We start from the raw sequence: 27035 nt of genomic DNA on the forward strand, positions 1-27035 counted from the left end.
CAAAAGTACTCCTGACAAGGATGTGACAGTAGGAGCCTGTGAAATTTGTTTCTGAAAAAAAAAAAAAAAGTTGTAAGTTGAGAGTGAGAGTTAGAAAAATTTTAAAGTTTTCAAGAGTACCAAGAGAGTAAATGGGACAGAGAAATGCAAACAGGATCATCAGATGATACTAAGGTCTACTTCAGATTGTGACTTTAAAACACAGCAACTATGCCAGCAAGTTCAGCTGCCTAAGTGCAGAGATGCCATCCTGACCGTAACCAAAAATGGGAGTTCAGCCAGGCAAGTATAATGAAGCAAGAAATGGGGCAAGGCAATTGACTATGTAGCTAAGAGTGATTCTAACACTGGACCACAGAATCTAAGCTGCGTAATGAAGGACATGAAGTGAAAGATCAGTGAACTGTAAGTCACATAGCTCTAACCATTGTCTACATACCTGGCTCCTTTTCTGGACAGAGGTCCTCCAAAGTGGGATCAGTGTCTTATTTTTTCATTCTCAGTACCTTATCCATGAATTTGTTATCCAGATGGATGGAGAGATGTTCACCCATAGTTTAAGGGAAATTTCCCACCCCCAAATCCAATGATACATAAAGTTCCTCCTTTCTCACTGTTATTGAAGCTTTCCAGTAAAAAGTTTCAGTGCTTCATCAAAACTCTATGGGATAAACCAGTCCTTGAGATGAAATGAGATGCTGAATTCCTACAGCGCTACCTCCAAGAACTGAACCAGAAAGTGAACCTCATGTATCCCAACTGTGGTTAAGTCTGCCCTTACTGAACACCCAGGAGGCATGAAATCTTCAAACTTGCCAACATCTGATTATTTCACCTCCTTATAGTAATTATAAGCAGGACTCAAAAGAAGCCTTGAGAATACCAAGATTTCTAAGGAGACATAAATGAAATTCAACCTGAGGACAGAGAACAAATGCACAGACAAAGAGCATGTAAAATATGTTTTATTGTTCTTTAAAAGGGCTCAGGGTTTGGTTTTAAATCAGGCTGCACACCTTTCATCAGTCTGACATCTCTCTCACCATGTCAAACTGGCTTCAGCTAGCAATACTTCATTAAATCCGAAAGAAAAAAAATTTTTTAATTTTGAAGAAAATCCAGTTCTGAGAACAATTAACATTATTCTGTAATTTAAAACAATAGGAGGACTAATGTTTCATGTTATTCTACATACCCTTCTCCTCATACAGAACCAGGAATGTAATTTTCCTAACTCAGGCAGGCACTGTTACTGGTGGATACTGCACACTCACTCGCTCGCTCGCTCACTCACTCACACACACACACACACACTCTCTCTCTTCCCCCTTCTTCTCCCCCTCCCTTCTTCTCTCCCTCCAAACAACAAAAACCAGAGTATGTCAAAGGAAAAAGGTTTGTTATGGTATTGATCAAAACCCTTGGAGTCAACAGTCTATCTGAGCTTAGAGGGTATGCCGTTTTGATCTTGAGCCTATGTTAAAGGAATCCACTGTCAGATTCTGAAAGAAAGAACTTTGGATAGTACCATCATTTTTTCACTTTAAAATCCTACAGACAATTTCAAAAAGCATTATTTTGCTTTGTTTTTTGGGACAGGGGAGGAGAGAATCTACAGATTTTCATTTATTTAAAAATCAAAAACAGCTCGGCATAGGAAACAGGCAGTTCGCATAGCCAGCCAACATCTGAGGTATCATCAGTGTGAGACAAGGTCCTGGTCCATTCCTACTGGCCTAGCTGATCCTAACAAAATGGGAAGTTTAAGGCTCTGCACAGCAAATTCCAACAGGACAAGATGACCCTAAGACTCCATTCAAATCCTTAGAAGCAGAGCACTATTAATTATGCAATATTCAGATGGAGAGTGCAAGAGCCCCTGATGGTATCTTCCAACTTGCTCTGTCAATGCAGCCTGGTCACAACAGCAAAGGAGCAGAAAAACAGCTTTTCTAGATCAGTACATTAAACCCAGCAAAGAATCTGCAGAAATGACACTACACCACTGCACTAGCCACAGTCCCTTTGCTGCTCTATGTCTCTCTTCTACCCTGTTATGGCCTGTGGACACATACTCACTAGGCATTGTTGGTTTTGAACCAGCAAAAAAAAAATTTTTTTTAAGTCTCATAAAGAACCTAGTAAGAAAATAACAAGGCAATCAGTGGTTAAACTGAACTGTACATATAGGGAGCAGTTTGGAAAATACCCGTTACAGGCATTTCTCAGGTCTAAAATATTGTGTCTTTGCTGCTACTCCTTTGACTGTTCCTGAAAATTCAGAGTACAAATAAGTCCTAAAAAAAAACCTTTACACTACCAGCATTCTCTGACATTAGACAGAAAATCAGAGTCATGCTACGCCCGCAGTCCTACAAGGTGTGGAAAGTGCACTAAGGCTCTGCCTGGACCCATCTTTAGCGATGGCCTGGAGTACTCCCCTTCCGAAACAAACACCTCTGGGACATCCACTTAGCTTCATTGGTTGGAAAAGAGATGAATTCGACTCTCAGCTAAGTTCTCTGAGGAGAGAGACTCCTCTTAAAATGCCATTTCCCTACAAATTTATCAAAACAGAAAGCTCCTGGCTACTTTGCCTAATGCTGAATAGGGTTTTCAAGGAAAGAAACTAGCATGAATACCCATCATCAGTAAAGACTAAGAACCACCTGGATCATCCGATATATATGCCACTGCCTCTGGTTTTTTTTTGGTGTTTTTTGTTTGTTTTTTCCTAAAAGTGCCCAGGTGGGCTTAAGGCCGCCAGACTGCACACACATCTACAGCAACACGGGCTTCTCCCATTCCACCTACAACTTGTACCAGGGAAAAAACAGGGATAGGAGAAAGTGAGAAGAAGGGAAAATATACCAATCTCCCCCCACCCCCCTCCCCCAAGAAAGAAAGAAATCCCACAACAGGGATATCTATGTGCCAAGCATAATGGAAGAGTGTGCTCCCCAAACAGATGGTTCTGCAGAGGCTCATGTTCTGCTGGTTTTCCTTAGAGACCTATTTTGAGAAAGTTAAAAAAGACAGGAGATTTTGAAATAAATTCAATCCTGGCAGAAATTCAAACTCCAACACTAGAAGCAAAATCATCCTTCACTAAATTAATCCCTATTTTCTTTCTCTTTTTCTTTTCTTAAACATTTTATTCACGTTATAGAGGGATTTGTGTTTGCTTTTTTCCAATCATTAGAAGAGTGGTTGAGGAGTACTGAATCCATCACTACTTTGATGACACAGTTAAGATTCCAGATTCACATTTCCAGGTACCAAGAGTTCCCTCCAAATGCTACAATCAAGTCAGCCTTCGTATACACTTCTTTTTACTGAACACAGCAATGCCCGTTGGTATCTCTGAAGCGTAATCGCATCTTAGGTCGGTATTTCTCCAGGTAAAGCAGCTGTTTGGAATTGAATGCTCCCCTTCTTTTTCTGAAAATACAAGAATGGCAAACTTTATCATGTAAAAAAAGAGCTGCCTGACATGCATATTTATGGCCTATGGCCTTTCCAACTCTACACAGCTGAAAACCAGCATATTTCCCATATATCACTTCCTACGCGAAAGGGCTGAACTGAACAATGAAATTTCTGTGCCTTCCTAAATGAAAAATAGACAAATTTTCTTTGCTCTAATTAGAGACTATTAATTGTTAATAAATATCAGAATGGTTTACCCAAAGACATCTGACTATATTCTTCCCAATTAATATATTCTTCATATTAGAACTGGCAGCAAGTATTTAGGATAAATGAGCAAATATTTATATAAAGCAGCAGACACAGATGACATTCCTTGAAATATGTTACCAAGAGCTGCTACCATACGTTTCATGCCCTTTGTCACAAAGTGTCTTTTTTTTTTTTTTTTGGTAAGAAAAGGCTAAAAAGAGAAAGGGCAAGACAATACTGCCAAAGAAACAACAAAACAGCCTGCTATTCCAGACTGATGTCAAGACCCTGTTTGGGCACTACCATCCTGATTCTGTGACTGAACAGGTCACTTCAGGGTCCTAGGTGATTACTCCCTCTGCGGTTTCTTCCTCTCCTCTTTGTCACAGAGTTACATCTGGAAGGCATTTTGGACATCTATTAAAAGAGGCACTAGATCACTGACGCTCCATTACCTAGCTATTCGTTTTAAAGATTTCTAGATATTCAAGTCATATACTGGACATATTCTGCAATGTCCAAATTTGCCATCTAAATGAGAAAATATTTAAATCTGGGAGCCAGAGTGCTACTGTGAGTCTTTTTATCACTTGCTATTTTTGCTATCTTCAAATAACATTCTAAGCCAAAGACAGCAAATTACTCTGTACTATAATTGGATACTTTTTATAATTGCTCCCTCTTGTATGATTTTGCTTTATGTATTTCTGAAAATAAAACTTCATACTCACTGTCTTATAAACTGAACTGCATCTTCGTACTTCATTCCACATTCAATCAAAGCAAGTGCAACTAGTACAGGTGCCCTGCAGAGAAAAACTCATTTGTAAATTAACCACAGGTCTTTGGAATTAAAGGATTTTTTAAAACCCATAGTTACGTATTATCAAAATTAGTTAAAGCTTGAGCTTTCCTTATTCCTATATACTAAAATATCATATTTTCCTACATAGTAAAAATATCTTAATTATAGATTCTAGGTTATTTTCTATTTTTAGTAGAAAGCACAAAAATTTAAACCTTTATTTAGAGATCTTTACTCTTTAAAATATCACCACATTGTATCTTAAATTTCCCATCATTTTATATCACCAAAAATCCACTGATCTTTAAGTATTATCATAGTAAAGTATTACCCTGAGTGTCTCAGAATTTTCATTACAAATCAATTTATTATCATTTCTTCACCAAATATGAAAACAGTACTAGACTTCCTCAACAAAATCATTTCTATGAGCTAGGGGACTGTCAGAGACCTGGTAATTAGGATTTGCTTTCTATATCAGCATATATATATATATTTTAATATAACAAACAAAACGATGTTTTTAAAAAGTCCATTACAGAGCACTAACTTTGGACTGGCTACCTAACTAAGACAGCTATTAGTTTAAAAAATTGCCCCAAGTCAGGAAAAGAACTGAAACTTCTTGACACTGAAGAAGAAACTGTACTAAACTGTAAGAAGGAAAACAACAAACAAAAGGGTTGAGCAGAGGTAACAGCCTGAGTCACCACCACCACAAAGCAACAGCAGCCTTCATTAATGTTTTGAGTCAAAGTGCAGATCATAAATTGACACTTAATCTACTGTTGATGAGTGTTGCAACACCATTTCATGAAATGCTCAAGGGAAAAATTTTTAAACAGAGTCAATTTTCATTCTCCATACATTTCCTTAGAAGAGTTTAAGGTTCAACCATCTGCTCTTCATCTATTAATTTCCCATTCATCTCAAACCAAAATGAACCATGTACAAATTCTTCAAATCTAAAGATATTTTATCTTTGTTGTCAATTTAAAAGACCTAAACCTTTGATTACTGGAAATGGGGAGAAAAAAACTAACATATTGAATTAAAGCTGTATTTTTGGCTCACAAGATAAGAGAATTACATTAAAACAGTTTTCAAAACAACTTTAGAACCAGCACCCACTAAATCTAGTATGGTATCAGACTCAGACAAACAATGAAACCTAAGTTACTTTGCGAAATCATGACACCAGCTTTTACTCTCATTTCCTTTCAGGCAATTCAATATTCAGTGTAACAAATACAAATTTCTACCAAAGTGAAAGTTTTGATAATGAATTCACAGACAAAAGGAGAAGAGCTTACCTTCCCAATCCTGCAACACAATGCACTGCAACACAGCAACCTGGTTCTTCACGGAATTTGGTTTTTAGTAGGTTTAGCCAATCATCTACTATCTGATTAGGGGGTGGCGCTCCATCGTCAAAAGGCCAATCCTAGGAGCAAAAGATCTTTGAAATTAAATTGATACGTTCTCCAGGATGAATATCCTAATGCACAACAGCTACACAGTACACAAGAGAGGCCTAACTGCACTAACTGTACTAAAATGTACCTATTCTTAATCACACAATTCTGATCACTTTTGAAAAATGATCAAGATCAAAATTCAAGCATGCCAAACAACTCAGCCTTCTCAATGAAGCATAGCCAGCATCAAAAGCATCAAACTTTATCTTTGGAAATAACTCTTATGATATTGACAAGAGGCTAGCATTCTCCAAACATCTTATCTGAATAGAGCAGTAATCAGACATAATAGAGAAAATTAAAATTAAAACTGACACAAAGTAAGAAAGGACACAACACCTGTCAATAAGATTTAGAAGTCCACTCTGGCAAAGAAGTGTACCAACTGTTATCTCACTGGTCTCTACAAATATAAATAATTTTGAAGATTACCCTCTCAGTAGCTCTAAGTTACAAGTATCTTTTCTTTAGAGCAAAACTCTGATAAGTCATTTCCAACAGCAGACCATAACAGAAACGGACTACCATCTTTGTGCTTACATACATATTTGGTAAAAGTCAAGCAGCAAATAGTTTTAAAGCTCTGCCTAAATTATACATATCCCATTTTATAAGCACAGTGCCACGATACAATCCTGAGAAGAAAAGACCATTTTCTCAAGTATTCCTTTCTCCTTTAACAGTCATTGATTTCGGTTGTTTTTCAATTAAGATCAACCCCATGTGCATTCACAATACAGGCAGGAGTTTATCGTCCTTGTTACCAAAACACAAGGTTCTGAGAAATCAACATAAGTCACCTTTGAAGAAAGTAGAGAAGGGAGATTCACGTGTTACATACCCTCTCTCCCATCTAGCTTCAAGGACAGAAATGTAAAGACCCAGAAATATTTTTTTAATACTATTCTAATGAGAGTGCATAAGGACACTTTAAGATACTAGAGAAGGAAAAAGAGAAAAGTGACAGAACACTAAACTGATTCTGCACTTACTACTGGCACCACTAGAACACTTCATGTAGCCCATTAGCCACGACAGCACGTTATGTCTGGTTTGTCAACTATACCCCATAATTAAAGAGCTGTCAGTGTTGCTATCATAAATGTCGCTAGAGTTTAACTGTAAATACTAGTAAAACCAGTATCTTAGTTAAGAGCTTACCTCCTCTAAAACTCTGAAATGCATCTGGTTAACAGTCATATGAAACATGCCTTTACTGACTCATACAAGCAGTTTCTATCAAAAAATCACTGAAGTAGTAATTTAGAAGCATCTGAACTTCAAACTGACATGGCTGAAACCATCAGTCTTTTCTAATAAGCCCCTAATTAAAATAAATAAATTTAAATTTAAAAAATAAAAAAATAATAAGCCTCTAATTTACAAGAACACTGGTCAAAGTGTTGAAAGGTCCCACGTTGGATATCCTCACCTAGCAAAAGTAAATTAGTGATTACACTTAAATTAAAATTTCTGCCTAGGGAAAAAACAAGAAATTCCAAGCTCAATTCTAAATGTCCTTTTTTTTTCAAGCTTTAGTTAGACCTTTAATTTTACCTGATCACAGCTCTTTAAAACAAAAGCCTAGATTTAAAGGCTTGGAATAAATCTCAGATCTACCATTATCTTCTACAAACTACTTCCAGTTCTTCAGTTCTTTCTATTTCATAAAAGTATTTACCAACATTACTGATTCAGACAGACTATGGTCACCCTGCAGTTCATTTTCTCACCCTGCCAACTGTCAAAACAAACTGATTTCTCATCTACCCACTAAAGAACATACTTATAATACAGGGAAAGAACTTGTATTTTGGTTTAATTTCAGAAGTTAAAATTCTGTTTTTGTTTTTTTAAACATAGGGCTACATTTACCCATGTTTATACTTATTCCCAGTGATCCAGCCAGAGGACCTTAAAGTCATTCGGAAACAGGAATGCAAGCAAAGTATTATTACCATGTCATACTATTAAAATACATTTTCTAAAAAAACCATAATGTTTGGTTTTTTAGTTTTTATGTTTTCACCAAAGTGGAGGTGAGGAAACTTCATGGATTAGGTATGAGACAACTGCCTTACCAATAGGACATTCATTTTCTTTGCATCAACTGCCTTCTCAACTAGTAACCAATGCAATCAAAAATAGGAACATAACCTTGTACCATTACTTTAATACTTTCTTCCTACCCAATCATTTCAAAAATCTCTAGTTGTCTTTGCACTACAATGCCTTCCCACAACCATGTCAAACAGCTCTAAGACACCAAGACTACAGGGTCAATCAAATGCGTACTACTCTAACATAGACAACTTTTTAGAGAATAAAGTATAAAATTTCACCTAATCTGAGGTTCCTATTTCCACTAATGAAATAGGATATTTCGGGGGCAAGGAGAAACTTAATTTAAAATAATTCCAATCACTATATTCAAACTGAACTATGAAAGAAATCAAATCATACAAAAGCTTGTTAGAAACCCACCAAAATATATCATAGAGTATGTTAATTACTCTAAAGCAAAATGGGTTCTCCCTTTCCCTTTCTCCTGCCTTTTTGTCTCCTACAAGTTATCCTATGTCCAATATAAACTGGACTCCTACAATATAAAATATTAAGTAATCAATCTGTACTTGCAAAGTGACAGGGAATATTTCCATGTGATTAAAGAATGTCTAATGGAAAAGTCAGATTCAAACCAGTAGCCTAGAAACAAAAGCTAAATATCACATTAATTACCTAGAGAAAAATGAAATTTCCCATTTTCTTAAAATAAGTATACGCTAAATTTTGCCTTTTATTTGTTGAAAATACTCTGCATCTGTAGATTTTAAGGGCACAAATGAACAAAATTGTCAACCCAAAGGAATTTTACTAGATTGCTGATTGTTTTATCTCGTATGAGTTTAAAGAACAAACTATGAGCACCAAGTTTTAAAAATATCTGTCTAAAAGGTACAACTTGTTTGTAGTGAAAAATTAAAACATTACACACTCACTAGAACGTGGATTCCTTCTTTTTCGACTGGTGCTTTATCATATGTAGCATCACAAACTCGAACCAAAGTTGTCACTCCATACTTCTTAAGTTCCTTTAAAGGAAAACAAATATAAAGAAATCTGTTTTTAGAATCTGCAATTAAAGTTTTAAAAACATATGCATATAAATTGAAATGAGACTTCATTCTTAAACAAAGATCAAAATCATTCTTCTTATAACAACATAGACAATGGACACTCTTGTATTCACAGCAGAAGCATCAATAAGACTCACTTCCGTACAGGGCAATTTGGTAGCATAACACAAAAACTTTAAAAACACACATATACTTTGGCCTAGAAATTCTGCTTCTGGAAATTTATACTAATGAAATAATTAAAGATATACACAAAGATTTAGGTACGAGCATGTTCAGCACAGCTTGTTTGAGACAGTAAAAAGCTAGAAATATTAATAGTCCAAAAACAGGTGAATGGTTAAACAAAGTATAGTGCATTCATACTGAATACTATGACAGCTATATTAAGGAGGTTGGGGAAATTTTTGTTTTAAATAGACAGTATGATCCTATCTATATGTATATTTATAAATATACACATAAATACAGAGAAAAATGTCTAAATAGCAGGCACTAACAGTTAAGTATTTTTAAATTGTCTTTTGCTTATTTGTATCTTCTGATTTTTTATGTAGTAAGTGCTTTTTGTAATTTAAAGAAACAGTAATTTTGAAATTAAGTTTAGAAAGCAGTTTATATTACAAAGTAACACAGAAATAATTATAGCCAAAATTCTTGCTTTTTAAAAAGTTTTCCTATAGGGCCTTCCCTGGTGGTCCAGTGATTAAGACTTCTCCTCCAATGCAGAGGACATAGGTTTGATCCCGGTCAGAGAACTAAGATCCCACATGTTGCACAGTGTGGCCAAAAAACAATGTAAAAGTTTCCCTACAGTAATGCCACCAATATCTTTTTATAGTTGCAGGAGTCTATGACCAAGGAATCCACAGGCTGAAAATAGTATCATGTAATTCAGCCAGGCTTAAAGGTGACTGAACAACCTGAGGGCATACAGGCTTGGAATCAACTTGGACACTGTGTACACAAGGTTAAGAAGCTCAGAGAATTAAAATATAAATAAGCAGGAACAGTGATATCCTACTAGTGTCAATCATCTGGTTATCTAAAGAGAAAAGTTATTTTAATTGCTAAAAGACTTTATTTTTCACAGAAAGGCCTCTTTACAAAACAGACTCAGGGAAGTTGTGTTATATATTGACTCAGGAATTTTAAAAAATTTCAAAACACAAATAAAATCCCATTAAAATGAACTCTACAGTAGCTGTTCATTGAAAGGTTCCAGTACAAATTTTTTATGGTAAATATTTGTGACCTTCAGCAAGTCAAAAGACCTCTTCTGAACTCAGTTTTGCCATCTGTGAAGTGACAGAGGTAGATTTAGGATCCTTAGGCATTCATCTAGCTCTCCAAGTCTACTTTATAAATATATCAACAGAAATCACACTGGGATTGAACAATCGGAGAACGATTTAAAAGCTTACATTCAAATGTCTATTGAATAAAGTACAAAAAGTTTCTCTACTACTACCAACAGAAAAAAATGCAGGATCTGACATAAAAATACTGCCTCCAATACCTTTCCCTCCCCCAAATTTCTGGACACATGTATACGATGGTTACTATTCCTAAGTTGTTTGAGAGTAGCTTTTCATCAAAAGTGGTCAGAACATTTGAGGCAGAAATGGGTTTTAGTGTCAGAGATAATTCCACCACATACTTGGGTGCATTCAGGCAAATCGCTAAATTACTAAATCACTCTGAACCTCAGTTTCCTCATCTATAAGAGGGAAACAATGGTACCTATACCTCATAGGGTTATTGTGAGGAGTAAATGATACAATATATAGAACTGCTTATTGTAGTGCTGGGTACATACTAAGTATTCAATAAATGTTAATTATCTTTATTATTGAATGTGTAACAAAAGAACTGTTAACAATGTTGAAAGGATACAGTAAAAAAACACAGTACTAGATATCTCTAAGATATCCCCAAATTCCATAAATGTACTTTTAAAAAATCTGTTTTAACTAATTCAGCTCAACTCAAACAAAGACCATCCATACTTCAACCACAGAAATAAATGGCTTTGTGGTAAAAGATTTCTTTACAACGGTGTTAATTTTTAATGTGACTTTACCTATGAATCAAAGGTAGATTATATACCAAAAGGTAGACCATGCTACAATCTTACCTCTGTGAACTTGTTGAGGGTAGCATTGGTAGGGTTGTGGGTTATCAGAAAACGCATGTTCTCATAGGAGATCTCCACAGGGGCTGGACGGTTCATTATGGCAAATAAAAAGTGTGAGCGTGCGTGTGTGAGTGTGATGGGGAAAATGAAAAAAAAAAAAATCAATAAATCCTGAAATGTTTCACAGCAGAAAACATTAAAAAGACCACTAAAATGCCTAAATCAGTGTTTTCTCTATTCAACTTGTTTATTCTTTCAGAAACTTCTCTCTTCAAGATAAGCAGAAGTATTTAGAATCCACTTGAATCCAAATTCAACTTGGGCCTCAATGTCTGCTGATGGATACCTTCAGACTACAAAAAAAAAAATCCAACTACATACAAAACTTAAGCAGCCTTTACTACATTTAGGCACTAGTGAGACAAGTTAAAAGTATAGGTCGCTTTCCACTTTTGTTTACTTGATGCTTAATTTTATTGGAGTCATTAAAAGAAATATGCTTGCAATTAAAAAAAAAAAAAGAAGAAGAAGCCAACTATTTCTGAGGCCAATCTCGGTGTCCAGAGTCTTCAAGGCAATGTTAATTATGGCACATAGAACCTCCAAGCTCACTTGTCAGCGGAAACGCTGTGCTGAGCCTGGCAGAAGTCTGCCCTCACGCTCAGAATCGCCATAAATGTGCAACGTATATTCCAACGAAAAACCTGGAGGAGAAAAGCATAAGTAAAATGAACTGGAGGTTGACAGCATAGTAAACACAATGCCCAAAGTCAAGAATATATTTTTTATGAGCCCAAGACATCTGAAATGATGCCACTTCGAAACTATTGCCATCTATCAATAAAAGGATAAAAGTGTATATACCAAGACTTTTTTAAAAATCAGAGATTCAAAAGTTAAGTATGCCCAAGGACTTCCCTGGTGGTCCAATGATTAAGACTCCACACTTTCACTCCCCTTTCACTGCAAGGGATACAGGTTCAATTCCTGATCAGGGAACTAGGATCATGCTTGCCACGTGGTACACACATACACAAAAAAGTTTGCTTTCTTTTTACAAAATGAGGTTCAATACAGTTCTGTACTAATAAGATTTCTAACTCAAGTCATTTTAAAATGATTATGATTTTTTTAAAAATCATTTTCTAAATAATTAAAAGACACAACCTCTTTCATTAAAAAGTTCACAATGATCTTGTTTTTCTGCTGTAATGTTAACGATTTCTGATTAAAACTATATCTGTAAATGGATGAAGGATATTTACCAAAATTCCATATGAGGATTTAATTCTTTCTACACAAAATATAGGCACTGGCCCCAATATGATATCAGTTCCAAAAGTACTTTCAAGAAATTATCTTCTTTTCCTCACAACTCTGAGTAGTTTTTAACTACCTATGAAGAATGACATAGGAGGTTCAGAAAAGGGTATTGACTTGCCTAAGGCGAATGAATTAGTTGAGCCCAAATCCAAACTCAAGTCTTCTGTTAAGTCCTATATTTTTTTCAAAGGTACCACAGCGCCAGCTGACTCAACCAATATACAACTCCTGTTTTCTCATTTCTAGTTCTATTTAGCTGTTTACTATTTCACATATCACTGCCTCAAGAGTACAAAGGCAACTAAAGGTTGATTCACACAGCAGTCTTCTGTCCAAATATTAATTCCTACTAAAAACAAGGCAAGAAGAGAAGTGGCAGAATTTTCAAAACAGTAATCTGTATAGCTGGCTCAGTCAGTGTATCAACATAATCATAAATTCCTCTGGAAACAGGAACAAGGTCTAAGTTCTTTTACCTGTCTCTTCCCTAAGCCACCAATAAATGCTTACTTAGAACTCTAATAAAGATCACTGTGACCAGATGAAAGATGATTACAGAGGCACTTGAAGGGAGAAATTTAAACAGATTAAGAATGAACCTAAGCCTCAAACTTTCAAGCCTAACCTTCTATCTTCAAGTCTCCTTTTTATAATATTCTATAAGATTTTATTTTGTAAATTACATACTTCTGATATTACCATAGACAAAAGCATGAAACTAAAACATTCCTAAAATATGAAATAGATATAAGATACTCAAAAAGGAATCTTAAAAACTTCAATACCCCAGCAAACTGAGTTATCCACTACTTGTGAAAACAAAACTTCTACCTTCAAACTAAGAAAAACATAATACACACCATCACTCTCATTCATAATTCTATCTGTAACCCTAAAACACAACCACTTTAGATTATAAATTTCACAGAGGATTCCTTGAACAGTCAAGGAATTTTAAAGCTAGCAAAACTTAAGAGATCAAATACACTGACCTTTAAAAAAACAGCAAGAAAAAAAGATGGTGTTTGGGATTCAGAGAGATTAAAAAAAGATTTAAGTCAGACCATACTGTTAATTAGTAGCAGATCAAGGACAAGAAGCCAAGTCTTATTTTTCCTTCAATTTTGACTAATGAAGGTGCCCACTTACTTAATTCATAGTCTTATTCATGACAATGTAACTGTTCTTCAAATATTTATTTGGATGTTCATTTGCAATTCTTTGACCTTTTAATAAGGGGAGAAAAGATTATTAAGTAACTACTCAAAGAACAATGGTTTATGTGCAGCTCAGAACAAAACACAGGGAAATTCTAACCTGTTCGAATCCCAATCCCTTCCTTTAATGTTATCATAGCGAACATGTGTGTCAGCTGAGAAAGGCACTGAAAGACCAGCATTGTAGTGATGGCCAGGCTTAGAAGGTCACAGCTCTAGCATTAAGCTTTCTACCGAGTCACAGTGTTTGTCCGCTCAGCAAACAGAACAACCTTTATCCCATCTTATTCCTCCAAGCTCATTTTGAAAGGACCACTTCCAGGGATAAGGATAATTTATTATTAGTTTCAATTCTTTTTTTTTCATTTTTGGCCACACAAGTTTAGTCTCAGTAACCTAACCAGGAATCAAACCCAGACTGTAGCAGTGAAACCACTGAGTCCTAACCACTGGTCCTCCAGGGAATTTCCAGATTTTCAATTCTCAATACCATACTGAGATCCCCAGCAAAGGAATTTCTGCTGAATCAAACAGTATGGTCTATCAAAGTTAACAGATACATGATAAAAGCCAAGTTTCTGTTGCTTCCCCTCCCCCACAAGTTCAACTACACATTAACTGTTAAAAGTTCTTGCACCTGTCAATTCAGATAAACTAATGATAGTTTCTGTGACACCCATAAGAATGCAAACAGTCTGTTTAAAACAAAAAAATCATAAACAACCCACCACAGCTGGAAAGTACTCAGAGGTTACAAAGCTGTAAATTTTAGCATAAACTCAGCACCTGCAGACTTTACTGGAAAACTTTCTCAAGTTTTCTAACATTGATTCTGCTCTACCTACTTAAGTGAAAATTGATTTTTTGTTTTAATTTACCAAATGATGGAAGAGGCTTGTTTACTTGACAGTGAACAAATTCAAATACACATTCAAATAGTCACTCCACCCTTTATCTTTTATCGACTCTAACTTTTAAAATGTTGAATTTGGGATATTTCCATTTCCGAGCTGTTATTTCCATTTTGAACAAAAGAATGTAACTTCATTGAAGAACTAGAAAGGATGGTCTGTGACAGAGAAACCCATTTAAATTATAGAGGTAGAGAAGGGGAAAAGAGAAAGAACAATGTAGAAAGAGGGGGTAGAAGAGCAAGTAAGCAGAGGCCTACCAAGCTAGAATCGTACACGGCCAGTAAGACTAAATCAGTAACACAACAGAGACCACTTAAAACTCTGAAGAGCGTATGTCACAAGTTTAAATACCCAGTGTCAATACTCTGCTGCTGCTGCTAAGTCGCTTCAGTTGTGTCCGACTCTGTGCGACCCCATAGACGGGGGCCCACTCACTGTCTCTGGGATTCTCCAGGCAAGAACACTGGGGTGGGTTGCCATTTCCTTCTCCAATGCATGAAAGTGAAAAGCGAAAGGGAAGTCGCTCAGCCGTGCCCGACTCTACTGCTAACATTTACCCAGATGAGACTCAAAAGCCAAAATGCATGAAATAATACTAGTTATCATCTAATCATGGCACAATGTTAAAATAAAAAACCACAGAGAGGTTAAAAAAACAAAACATCAACATAAACTGATATGGAAAGAGGGTGAAGAGACAGTAACAAGTGAAAAGAGTAAGGTGCTTACAATATGAACAGTATATAAAGAAATATTTGTGAGTACTGAATGTGTTTTCACTCCTACAGACTATCTGGAAAGTAACAAAGAGAGGAGGCTAACACTGACTGCCTCAGGGTGGAGGTGACTAAAGCTGAAGGAGCATGATCTACAATATATGCCTTCTGAACAGTTTTGGGTTTTTACCTTAATTTTTAAATTTTAATATTGTATCTTTTTTATTTTCTTTTGTTAGCTGCACCATGTGGGGCATGTGAATCAGGGGTCGAACCTGTGCCCCTTGCATTTAAAGCTCAGAATCTTAACCACTGGACCACCAGGGAAGTCCCTGTAATTTTTAATTCTAAGGTGATAAGGAACTCTACAATGATTTACAATTCCACTGCATCCTTAACTGCTACGATCACTGGATTACAGAGAGCCTCAAAAAGGGGGCTAGTCCCTTTGTCCCCAACAAGTCTGTACCCACACATTTCCAGAAAGACAGCTTTCTTCTTTGTCAAAGATACTACTGAGTAAAATTCAGATCCTGAAATTGGCAACTGTTAATTCTAAGTTCAAATATAGAGAATTCAAGTGCATGAGAAACTTTACAAAATCAGCCCCATTTAACGTAACCCAAACTTACCAAGGGGCTTCCTTGGTGGCTCAGTGGTAAAGAACCCACCTGCCAATGCAAGAGACGCAGGTTGAATCCCTGGGTCAGGAAGATCCCCTAGAGAAGGAAATGGCAACCCACTAGAGTATTCTTGCCTGGAAAATCCCATGGACAGAGAAGCCTGGAGGGCTACAGTCCATTGGGTCACAGAAGAGTCGGACATGATTCAGTGAAAAACCAACAAATTAAAAAAGAAAAGAAAAGAAAAAGAAAAACCAACAAATTTACTGGGCATTTACCTTTTAAAAATCCTGTCAATGTATGGCAAAACCAATACAGTATTGTAAAGTAAAAAAATTTTAAAAAGAAAAAAAAAAAGAAAAATACCTTATTGATGCCAACTTCAATACCAAAAAAATAAAATTGTTAAACATAAAAAAATGATAAAAATAAAAATCCTGTCAAACCACTCACACCAAGCTTCCCACTGAGAAATCACCTCTATTTTTAAATTAAAGTAAATGATACAATAACCATTTGATAGGTTATGCCAGTGTTCACCAAATTAAAACTGCATGTTATAAGTAAATATCCAATACAGAACTCTAGATCTTAGAAAATAAAATCTAAAAACAAAGGTCTAAAGAACAAGTATACATTTACTGTTTACTTTTCCTACCAGAAATTCTACAGGAAGTCATGCAAATTTGAGTCAACTTGTTTCTACAGTGACAACATGAAAGCATAATACAGTGTATGAGACTCCAGGTAAGTTTTATGGTATGTAATTCTCCAGGGAAGAACACTGGAGGAGGTAGCATTCCCTTCTCCAGGAGATCTTTCCAACCTAGGGGTCAAACCCAGGTCTCCTGCATTGCGGGCAGATTCTCTACTGTCTGAGCAACCAGGGAAGCCCCATATAAGACTAAAACCCTGCAACAATTTTTTCCTAAAACAAATTCATTTCACTTCATTGAAGACATCTGCATTGGCCTTAAGTACGAATAATCTGTCAAAAGTAATTCATTCTCATCAAAGATCAGACATTTTGCCTGCAACTTAGCTAGTTAAGAATTCATAAATTCAAGTATTTATTGGACACAATGTGTATCATATATTCTTATAGGTACAGCAAGAGCAGTAAGCAAAACAAAACTTCCTGTCAAGATGGACCTTATATTTTAGTAGGCAGAAAAAGAAAAACGTTTCTTTGAATGGAGAAAAATGCAAAGCAAGTGAGCCTGCAATGTCAGAAGGGAAAGGGATTCCACTTTTAAATAAGACTAGCATTTGCCTCAATGAAAAAAGCGACATTTTATCCTAGACCTGTGAGCCAAAAAGACATTTGAGGGAGCACTCTAGGCAGAGGGATTAGCTCTTGCAAAGGTTATGAGGTGGAGCCATGCTTGGAGTGTTCGAGGAACAGCAAGGGGACTAGTGCTACTGGCACAGGCAAGGCAGGAGAATGAAGAGGGTCAGAGAAATAAAGAGAGGGCCTTGTAGGCCAACAAAAGCATTTGACTTTTATTCAGAGAAAAATAAGAGGTTTCAAGCAAGAGTGACAACTTAAATTTAAAAGGATTATTCTAGATGCTACCTGGAGGCAGAATATAAGAGCAGTAAGGGTGAAAAGCAGTGAGATCTGGTAGGAACTTGATGCTACAATCCAGGAGCTAGATAATGGTAGCCTGGGCCAGCAGCAGGATAGAGAATATGAATCAGTTTCAAGATATACCTTAAGGTAGAACTCCAAAAGACTTGTCCACAGATTAGACATGGGATCTTGGGGGAAAAAGTCAAGGCCCTGAGTAACTTAAGAACTCTCAGATAGCTGAGTATTCAGACAACAGACCATAAAATCTTCAAAACCATCAAGGAAGAAAAGCAGAGAAATGCCTCTGTAAAGAGCTACTGAATCTACTGCATTTTGACCATTTGATATAAAAAGTATCTTAACACTTGTAAACTAAAGAAGACTCAACTCTGCTAATTAAACTCTCATTTTCTGGGCAGGGACCTGAGAGAAGTAGGTGAAGGGGATTTAGAGGCACAAACTTCCAGTTATAAATTAAGTCAGTCGTAGGGATATAATATACAGCATAAAGAATATAGTCAATAATACTATAATAACTTTTTATGGTGACAGATGGTTACTAGACTTACAGAGGTGATCATTTCATAACGTATTTAAATGTCTAATCACTACATTATACACCTGAAACTAATATACTGTACCAACTAAACGTCAAGTAGGAAAAAAAAAAAACCTCATCTTCTGGGTAACTGGTCTCAAATCGGAAATTTTTACTCATCTTTCATAACCTACCCAACTCATCAGAGCCCTGTAGAAACAAAGTGCTACTCTCTGTACTACTTATATTTGTTCATCCCTCTATTGTCGCATTTATCAAACTAAAAGCAGATGCCATTTGGCAACCTAAACTTAAGGCGATTCAAATTAATGTTAGTTCTCTTCCCCTACTGACTACAGTCCTGGGGAATTGATAAAGAGGTATCATTAAATTCTATACAAATTAGAATCCAAAATATCTGTCAACAAGCTAAAAATAGCAACATGCTTCTTACTGATTAAAAAAAAAAAAAAAAGGGTTTGTAGTCACTCCCTTGGTTATTCCCACTTCTGTACTTCCTCATTTAAGGGGGGAACTTGAGAATCAAGTTCCAGTACACAAATCAATAATCAGTTCTATAAAAAGAAATTATGACCTTGTTGGTGGGAAAATATCTTAACATTTCAGAACCAGCAGGACATACATGGCCTGCCACTCAGAAAGGAAAGGAAAGCAATTAACCAACAATCACACCCGCTTCTGAGGACAGCGCCAGTTCTTGAGTCCTGTGGGCTCTGTTTCCACTCAAATGAAAAGGGAGTGGTTTTTAAATTTGTATGTTCTCTGGTGATTAGAAGCAGTTGTCCTTTTCTGGTAATTCCTACCTCTACAAATAACTGTAATACAAAAAATGCATTAAATTATTTTCATGCCACACTTGAAAATATTTACTTTTCAACTTTGGACTTCACTGTTCCTCTAAAGATTAGCAATTCTCTAGCTGAATCTCTTTGCCCAAATACGTTAAACATTTTTCCTTTCAGAAATAAAATTTAAATGGAGATAACAGCACTATGGCCAATTTTCACTTTTTCTAAAAAATTATTTGAATACCAGCAAAAACATTAACATCCTAAAACATCATTCTAGTATTGGACATGAGCTTATTTTTTTCAGTGACTCTTTTAAAGATTAAGTTAAACAGCTCTATTAAATTGATTCTATTCATTCTCTTCCATTTCCAGGCAAAGGTATCATGACTATACTCTCCATGGGCTTTATGTTTAAAGGCTTCAGTTTATGTACAAGACTCCCAAGCCTCTTTATTACAAAATTTAAGCACCTTCTTTTTCTAAAAAACTGTAGTACCCTCCTATATGGAATAGGGAACTATTTCAAATTCAGCTGCATTCCCATAAAATTGAATATTAATATTTGTTTTCTTCTTTCCTTCCATCTTTATTTCTTTAACCTCAAAAGGCTAAATAATTTTCCTGGAGAAAAATTTAAGTCTTAATCATTTTACTTTAGTTTATCACTATACATACATTAACCCAAGAACCACTGAATTATTTCATTAATAAAGAAATGTATTTGAGAGTCTGAACTTCAATTGTAATAAAGCAAACTCAGAAGTAAAAATCCAAAAGGGCACCTGAATTCACCCTGTCAACACCACTTTGAAATGTTTTCTGAGCTATATCAGGAGAGTCAGAACGACTATAACAGCTGCAAGTTCCCTGAGGTTGCAAAATAGATACTTGGGAAAAGGTTATTTGAATCACCTTTCAAAATAACCTACAGCACAGGAGCAGCATGCAAAGCAAAAACTTCCAGGCTATTGTTAGCATTATTTAAAATATATGTTTCAGAGCTTAGCAGTTTATGCGTCAGCTTAACTCTTTCATTTCTCCATTCTGTCTAACCTACTGAGCATACTTAAAGGTCCTCTTCAAGTATCCACCACCGGAAGCGGGGAAGGAAACTCTCTATGTACAGGATACAGAATAAAAACATTCCAAATTACATCTTGTCAGCGTAAGTTTTGTTTGAGCCCCAGAAATTTTTCTGCTGTTAGGGCATTTTGGTCCAAGTTTCCCCTAAGAAAGTTACACTTCACTTCCTCTCCTAAACTTGCTTCTTATAAATCACATTATACTTCTTGGCCATCTCTCTATGCACTTGAGTATAGTACAAGATAAACAGACAAGAACCCAAATCATTCAATCTGGATCTGCTGGTGGCCTTTTAAAACATACTGTCTATCCACTAATTACCCCAATAATGACTTGATGTTATTTTCATAAAATGCAACGTTCAAAAATCTTCAGAAACCATACAGTGAAGGCAGCTGTTTCACATTACATGTAAATGTGAAGTAAAAAGGGTGAAATATCTCTGTAATGCCAAGGGGTTATTATTCTTTGCTCACCAGCTTAGGTCAACACGCATTCACCTTCCCTCTCTTCTCACTTAAAGAATGCAAAATTTCATCTTTCATGTCCTCTTCCTCCAAATGCTTACTGAAGTGAGAGACAATGCACCAGTTCTGAATGATACTAAAACGCAGCCATCTAATCTTACAACAAAAGCAGTTGTGGGGCTCTGTGTGCATACCATATTAATCAGGATCCTAAAAGAATACACGTGGGTGAAAAATATTTGATGGTGGGTATTACAATTTCATTATCAACGCTACATACTTTGAAGACACAAAATAAGCATGGGTAGAATGCAGTGGGATTAAGACCTATGAGGAAAGATAAAACTTTTATGACAAGACTGGCAGAAATAGTGACAGGCCATGGTAGCACAACTTGAGAAAGTAACTAAGTCTTGGGTTAAATAACTCTCGGGAGGCCTTGACCATGCTGAGAATTTCACACCAATTCAAACGCAATAAAAGCTCTTAGGGATTTTAAAAGTAAAGTAGCAGTAACTCTTTGCTCACTGAGAGAAAACAAATATTGCTGTATTGGTGGCAGCTCCACCAATAAGCAGCTCCATAATTATCAGCTAGCTTCACAAAGATAGCCTCTCAGCTTACTAAAATCTACCTGACAGTTGAATTCTTTTCCTAGTAAACAGATACAAATTTAACTAAATTCTACTTGTTGATGATCTCTAAATGAATATCTCATCTCACTAGAAAAACAGTTCAGAGTTAAGGCTATGGCTTAAATTTGATGTGCTCTTCATCCAGAAAGATCTAAATGATTTGAATGATTTAAACCAAGAGGAAACCTGTTTGTAACCACATGTGTGGAATGAAGAATGCCACTAGAATCTATTGTTTTTCCATCATATCCGTCTCAATTTGCTGACAAATCCTACTGATGACTCATATCCTTCTGCACTAACCAACCAGTCATTCTGTTCCCTCATGATAGGCTTTCACTGATAATGGAAAGAAGGAAACTCACCAATTTGTTTTACTGTTAAAAACAGTAAATATCAATATGTGTATATAAATCCAATCTACAAAGACTCTGGTGGTACAACATGGTGAATGTTTTCAGTGAAAGACTGCAAAAAAGAGAGTTATGCTCAAATCTCAAAACTTAAAGACAACTAGAAGAAAGCAGACTGGATTGTGAATTTGAATTCTTGTCAAACAATACATTAGTCAAGAGCCAACATTTTTGACCACTGCAGAAATAAAAATATGAAGTAATTTATCTGATCTGCTAAAGCAAATATATCATGTGTGCATTTTATGCCAAAAGAATTAACATTTTCTGAGAAGAATGAAATTTCAACCCAGAAATACTATGAAGAAAATTAAATACACCAATTTTCTAAAAGGTAAAGACTGTTCTAATGGTAAAAATATTTTTTCAAAACAGGCTCAACTAACAAGGAAAGGGTCACATAAAAGCTTAATCTTAAAATTCTCTACAGTTTAAAAAGGAATGTTGTGTAATGTAAATTTATATTTAAATGATGAAATTTAGTTTCTATGCCACTTAAAATGGAGTGGATGCTGTGTTACAGAATCTACGGGTAAAAAAATCAGCGCAGGCAAGCAAAACATATTTGTATTCAAGTCACATAAAGCTGTTGCTATAATCTGTCAACCCCTCAGCCATTTTTTTGGCAAAGAGTTTATGCACTGTAAATCTACACTGACTGAACAAACAGGGCAGGAAAAACCGCCGCAACATGTGCAGGAGATAGGTTAGACCCTCATACAGGCTCTAGGAGCTCCGCAGGGGAGCTACTAACAGTGGACAGAGCCTGCAGCGCTGCGCAGTTTCTCCCGCGAAGGCATCTAAGTAGAGACAGTTTCCGGTTTAGCCTCAATCTCTACAACTCCGAGAAGGGAGAGATTTCTGATACAATATCCACTTGAGCCTTGTATCAAGCAATCCTGTAAGGCTTCAAGTCCAAGTCAAAGGAGCCAGAGAATGTGCTTCAGTCAATAAAATGAAGGCTAACCAGAGAAAGCAACCAGACACCTCTATATATACACTAGTTCTGAAACTGAAAATGGATAATATTCCAAAGTAACAGATTCAAATCACTATTTCCCAAGTAATTTTAGTTGGTGGCGTCTGTTTATTTAACAAACCCAAGATACAAAATTACATGAATTGTAACATCAAGGACTCTTGCTTTATAAACTTAAGAGAATAATCATTAGTTTCTACATAATCCAACTAGTATCTTGAGAAAAATCTCAAAGCAACAACATGCCCCAAAGAGCAAAAAAAGTAACTGAAGTATCCTTAAAAAAAAAAAAAAGAATACTAAATTCCAAGCGAAGAAAAAGGTAATTTCCTTAACATCTACTAATTCCTACACAACTCATGTAAATGACCAGAGTTAACTGAGGAGGGTGGGGGGAAGGTTAGAAAGAGACTTAAGTACTTTAAGCCCCAAGGGGAAAAAATTTTTTTAATCCACTACCATCTATTTACTGATACTCTTTAACTAGGATTCAACAATTGATCTCTAAACCAATTTTCTCATCTACAAAATTGGAAGGATGCCATTACTTACTCCCAGCGTTATTATGAATTTAAAATGATATGATTTGTGATTCAGCACGAAGAAGATTCTTGAGACGATTATGTTGAAACCTAAAGCATGCTGGACTTCACAAGCATTCCAAGACCTCAAAATCTCAAGCCACCACCCTAATTCAATAAACATAACTAAGCCTGGTATGTTAGAACTACGGGTCCTGATTTCCAGTTGCTTTAAAATTTTAAAGATCACTAACTTCTCTAAGTAGCAGAGCTGTTGCGACAGCACTTGAAGAAATCAACCTAACTTGGGCTTCCCTCTGAAGTTTCACTCAAGAGCAACAGCTAAAAATGTATGTATTGCTCCTCTGCATCTTATTTGTAAATGCTTTTTCCAGAGGCTTCACTGGTTACCAATCCCATATTCCGACAACAACAAAAGTATAGTCAAACCCTCGAAAATAAATCTCCATTAAATTTCAACTTTGTGTCTCAAAACTATAAAATGTTCTGTAACTACTTCATACAGAAATACTGTCTTTAAAGACAAAGTGAATAAAAATAAATGTTTTTCCTTGTTCATACAAGGGTCTTTTCAAGTAAAACATAAATATGGAGCTTTCAGATTTTTTAAAAAGTATGTGCAAAAGCATTCAAACATTTACTCTTCCCTAGTGCCACCAAAGTTCAATGATGTTGTAAATGGTTTCTGTCTATAAATTTGGTTCGCTCAAATTAAATATTACTTGCCTGACTCATAGAGGGAGTGGTTTGACTTTTGCTGTTCTGAGTCAGAATATACCCGGTTCAGCAGTTCTAAACAATTTTTCATTTGTAAGGTGGTCTAAAATGCTAGCAGCCTTTTCCAGCTACTAAATATAACAAACTGTTACCTCAGTAGTAAAGTCTTAGTGATAATAACACTTTGAATCTGTAGTCCAATTTATAAATAATGAAGTACTTTCATATATATTTTCTTCACAATCTCACTCTCCTGTAGTAAATATATCACAAAGCTGAAGAGAGATTTTTACAAAAGACAACTTCTGTGACTCTTAGACCCAATTAATACACTCTTCTTTCCCGCAAAATAAAAAGTACAAAAGTCTATTGAGTTTCTTTAATCAGACTTTTCTCTCCCAGACATATCCCAGGTGCCTCATAAAAACTCTGTCTCAAAGCACACACCCTAAGGCCCCAAGTGAGTTCCAAGGCAGAATCTCCACCCACATAAAAGCCTATCCTAGCTTAGGCCCCAAAGAGCCTCAAGTCAGCATCTCCTTAAAGATCTACTCGCCTCCAGCCATTCAGTCTTTTGCATTAACCTCAACACCTCTTACCTGTACAAGCTGCTAGGTCACTGTGTGGAGGAGAAACTTCAAAGAGAGACAACCTAGCGTGAGGGAAGTTAATGGTATAGTGGAAAAAATCAAACACTATGGAGTCAGACTGACCTGGGTTTTTAATCTAGCTCCCATTCTTACTACGTTCTGACCTGGGACAAGTTAATTAACCTCTTTGAGTCTCCATACTGCCTCATTTCATCACTGTAAGTCAATGAGGGCTCATCACTGTATCCCTAAAGTCTGGCAAATAGAAACCATATGTGTCAAATGAATGCAAATGAGAACACCTACCACCTTTTAATAGTAGCTGTAAGAACTGAACAGGAGTATAAAAAGCACCTGGTACACAGTAGGCACTTAATACTAATTAATCCAGTCACCCACCGAATGACAACAATACTACTCACTGTTTCTCAAAGTAAAGAGCATGCTAATGATCAAGAAAAGGACACAGTAAGAAATTTATAATTTCTGACTTCTGATTACATACGAATGCTTTTGCTTGTACTTCTATCACACTGAATACCAAAAGGACCACACTACTCTTTGCATACACTGAAAAGACTTCCAACTAAGAGACTTCTCATCATTTCAGTATAAAATCCATATCAAGGCATATCTTCATCAAGAACCCCTACCTCCTTCTACAACACAAGAATCTGGAAAAGTCCATGGCAATGATTAGTCCATTCACCATACAACATGAGACTACTTTTAAAATGAATACCAGCAAGCAACTTTTCACCATCTTCACCGACACAATGATTACGCTGGCAAGTGATGATGAAGCCTTAATTTCCTTTTGCATGTGGAATAAGGCATAACTTCACTGACTTCCTGTCTGAAAGACTCTGTAACACAGAGCAAGGGAGCCAGTAACCACCAGATTTAATCCAGCAGTAGCTACAACTTGGTGACTCCACACAGAAAAGCATTTTCTGAATGCATACAATGATGCTAGAACTGCTATTTTACACATTTCTTGAAAACTTCTAGAAAATAATAAACTACCCTATGATTGAGCTTCATCATCAACATGCTGCACCATTATTACTACTATTATTTCTTAAAAGCTTCTCTCCAGAAAGGTAGCAAAGAGCTAAAACCTAAAACACATTTCTTATATATTTACCTAACAATAAAACACCTCTCACCTGAAAAACTAGCAGTACTTTACAAGAGTCTATCTGAACACTCAAAAGGCAAGAGTCTAGGATCCCAGGCAATACACAAACTTGTTTTAGTTAGCTTTCAGAACCCAGACTAGGGTAGGATGCCAACCAATCATGTGCTCGACAAATGTGGAAATTGATGTCCATGTTCTGAAATATTGGGGGCGGGGGGGGGGAGGAGGCACAGGGCCAGAAGATGATATTGCCACTGGAATAGACTTCTGTACCCTTTGCTCATACTTGAACCCAAGGACCCAAGAACAAGATGCTCCTGGAAAGAACTCCCTAACCCAGGACACCCAGGTTCACTACGGCCCTAGAAAACGATCAAGGATGGCCCCCAAGGATGCCTGCTCACAGACTGGACAATCGCAGGCAGACACTTCCACGCTCCCTCTTCCGCCTGCCCTTCACCTTCTCCCCGAGCTCTCTCTCACTCTGCTCTCACGTTCTCCCGCCCATCACTCTACCCCTAGCACGCAAACTCTCCCTCCCCCACTTACTCACCCTCCCCATTTACCCCCCTCTCCCACGCACAAGCATTCTGCCCCCACTCACTCGTTCCCCATGCTCCCCGCTCCCTCTCCCCTACTCACCTCCCACCCTCCTGACACTGTACCCCCTACCGCCCCCTACTCACACTTCTCCTCACTCTCCTCTGCAAGCGAGCGCGCGCACACACACACACACACAGCCCCCCAACTCCCCCATCTGCACTTTCTCCCTCGCCACGCTCTCCCCACATGCACACTCAGCCCTGTTCCCCAACTCACACTCTCGCCTTCACGCACGCACATCCCCCCCCACACTCCACATTCTTGCACACAGCACTCTCTCCTCTCCCCTCCCACACGCGCGATCCTCCCCCTCCTCACCCACCCTCGCTCTCCACGCTTCCCGGCCGCGCTCCCCCCGCCCCCGGCCCCGGCCCGGCCCTTCTTCCGGGGACGTGTCTCGGGCCTGCACTAATGGCTGCGGCGCCTCCCGCCCTCCCCTGCCCCGAGGCCCCCGGGAGGCGGCGCGGGGGGCCGCCCGGGAGCCGCGCAACTCACGCTGGCGAGCTGGGGACTGGGCATTGAAGTCTGGCGGCGGCGGGAGCGAGGAGGCGCCTCTCTCCTCAGTCACCTCGGCGGCGGCGGCGGCGGCGGTAGCGGTGGCGGCGACGACTCCCCCCCAGCCTCGGCGCGCGACACCCGGCCCGGCCCGGCGGCGGCGGCGGCGCGTGTCCACGAGTCCGTCTTGCTGTTGCTGCTGCTGCTACGGCCGCCGCTGCGTCTCCGGCTGCTGCCGCTGTCCCCGCTGCCGCCACTGCCCTGTGGCCTCGCCTCGCGCCGTGACCGGCCGCCGCTGCCGCTCCAGCCGCTACCGGACGGACGACGGTTACAGCCCCGGCCGATCGCGCCGCCGCCACCACCACCGCTGCGCGCGCAGCCGGAACCAGCTCCCGCCGCCGCCCCTCAGGGGGCGC

General features: G+C 37.6%; 1 protein-coding gene across 5 annotated transcripts; it reads right to left on the reverse strand.

Moving 5' to 3' along the window:
- Nucleotides 1-948: 948 nt before the first annotated feature.
- PTP4A2 (protein tyrosine phosphatase 4A2) lies at nucleotides 949-27035 on the reverse strand. Of its 5 annotated transcripts, none has more exons than XM_040228007.1 (6): nucleotides 26620-27035; nucleotides 11239-11942; nucleotides 8964-9056; nucleotides 5800-5930; nucleotides 4413-4487; nucleotides 949-3441 (listed from the first exon to the last, which is right to left on the reverse strand). In XM_040228007.1, exons 2-6 carry the CDS (start codon nucleotides 11332-11334, stop codon nucleotides 3333-3335), a joined length of 504 nt encoding a protein of 167 aa, XP_040083941.1. In that variant the 5' UTR covers nucleotides 11335-11942; nucleotides 26620-27035; the 3' UTR covers nucleotides 949-3332. The 5 variants fall into 5 exon arrangements, with proteins under 5 accessions (XP_040083941.1, XP_040083943.1, XP_040083942.1 ...); XM_040228009.1 differs by lacking the exon at nucleotides 26620-27035 and adding an exon at nucleotides 26447-26470; XM_040228008.1 differs by lacking the exon at nucleotides 26620-27035 and adding an exon at nucleotides 25550-26403.

This window comes from Oryx dammah, unplaced genomic scaffold (genome assembly GCF_014754425.2).
Source record: "Oryx dammah isolate SB20612 unplaced genomic scaffold, SCBI_Odam_1.1 HiC_scaffold_27, whole genome shotgun sequence".
In the NCBI taxonomy this organism is placed as follows: domain Eukaryota; kingdom Metazoa; phylum Chordata; class Mammalia; order Artiodactyla; family Bovidae; genus Oryx; species Oryx dammah.

Excerpts from the sequence above, each read along its gene's own strand:
- PTP4A2 (XM_040228007.1), bottom strand. The coding sequence starts at position 11,334 with ATGAACCGTCCAGCCCCTGTGGAGATCTCCTATGAGAACATGCGTTTT. Across the intron at positions 9,057-11,238 it reads CCCTCAACAAGTTCACAGAG|GAACTTAAGAAGTATGGAGT; the intron begins GTAAGATTGTAG and ends TTTCCTTTAAAG. Across the intron at positions 3,442-4,412 it reads GCAGTTCAGTTTATAAGACA|AAAAAGAAGGGGAGCATTCA; the intron begins GTGAGTATGAAG and ends TTGTATTTTCAG.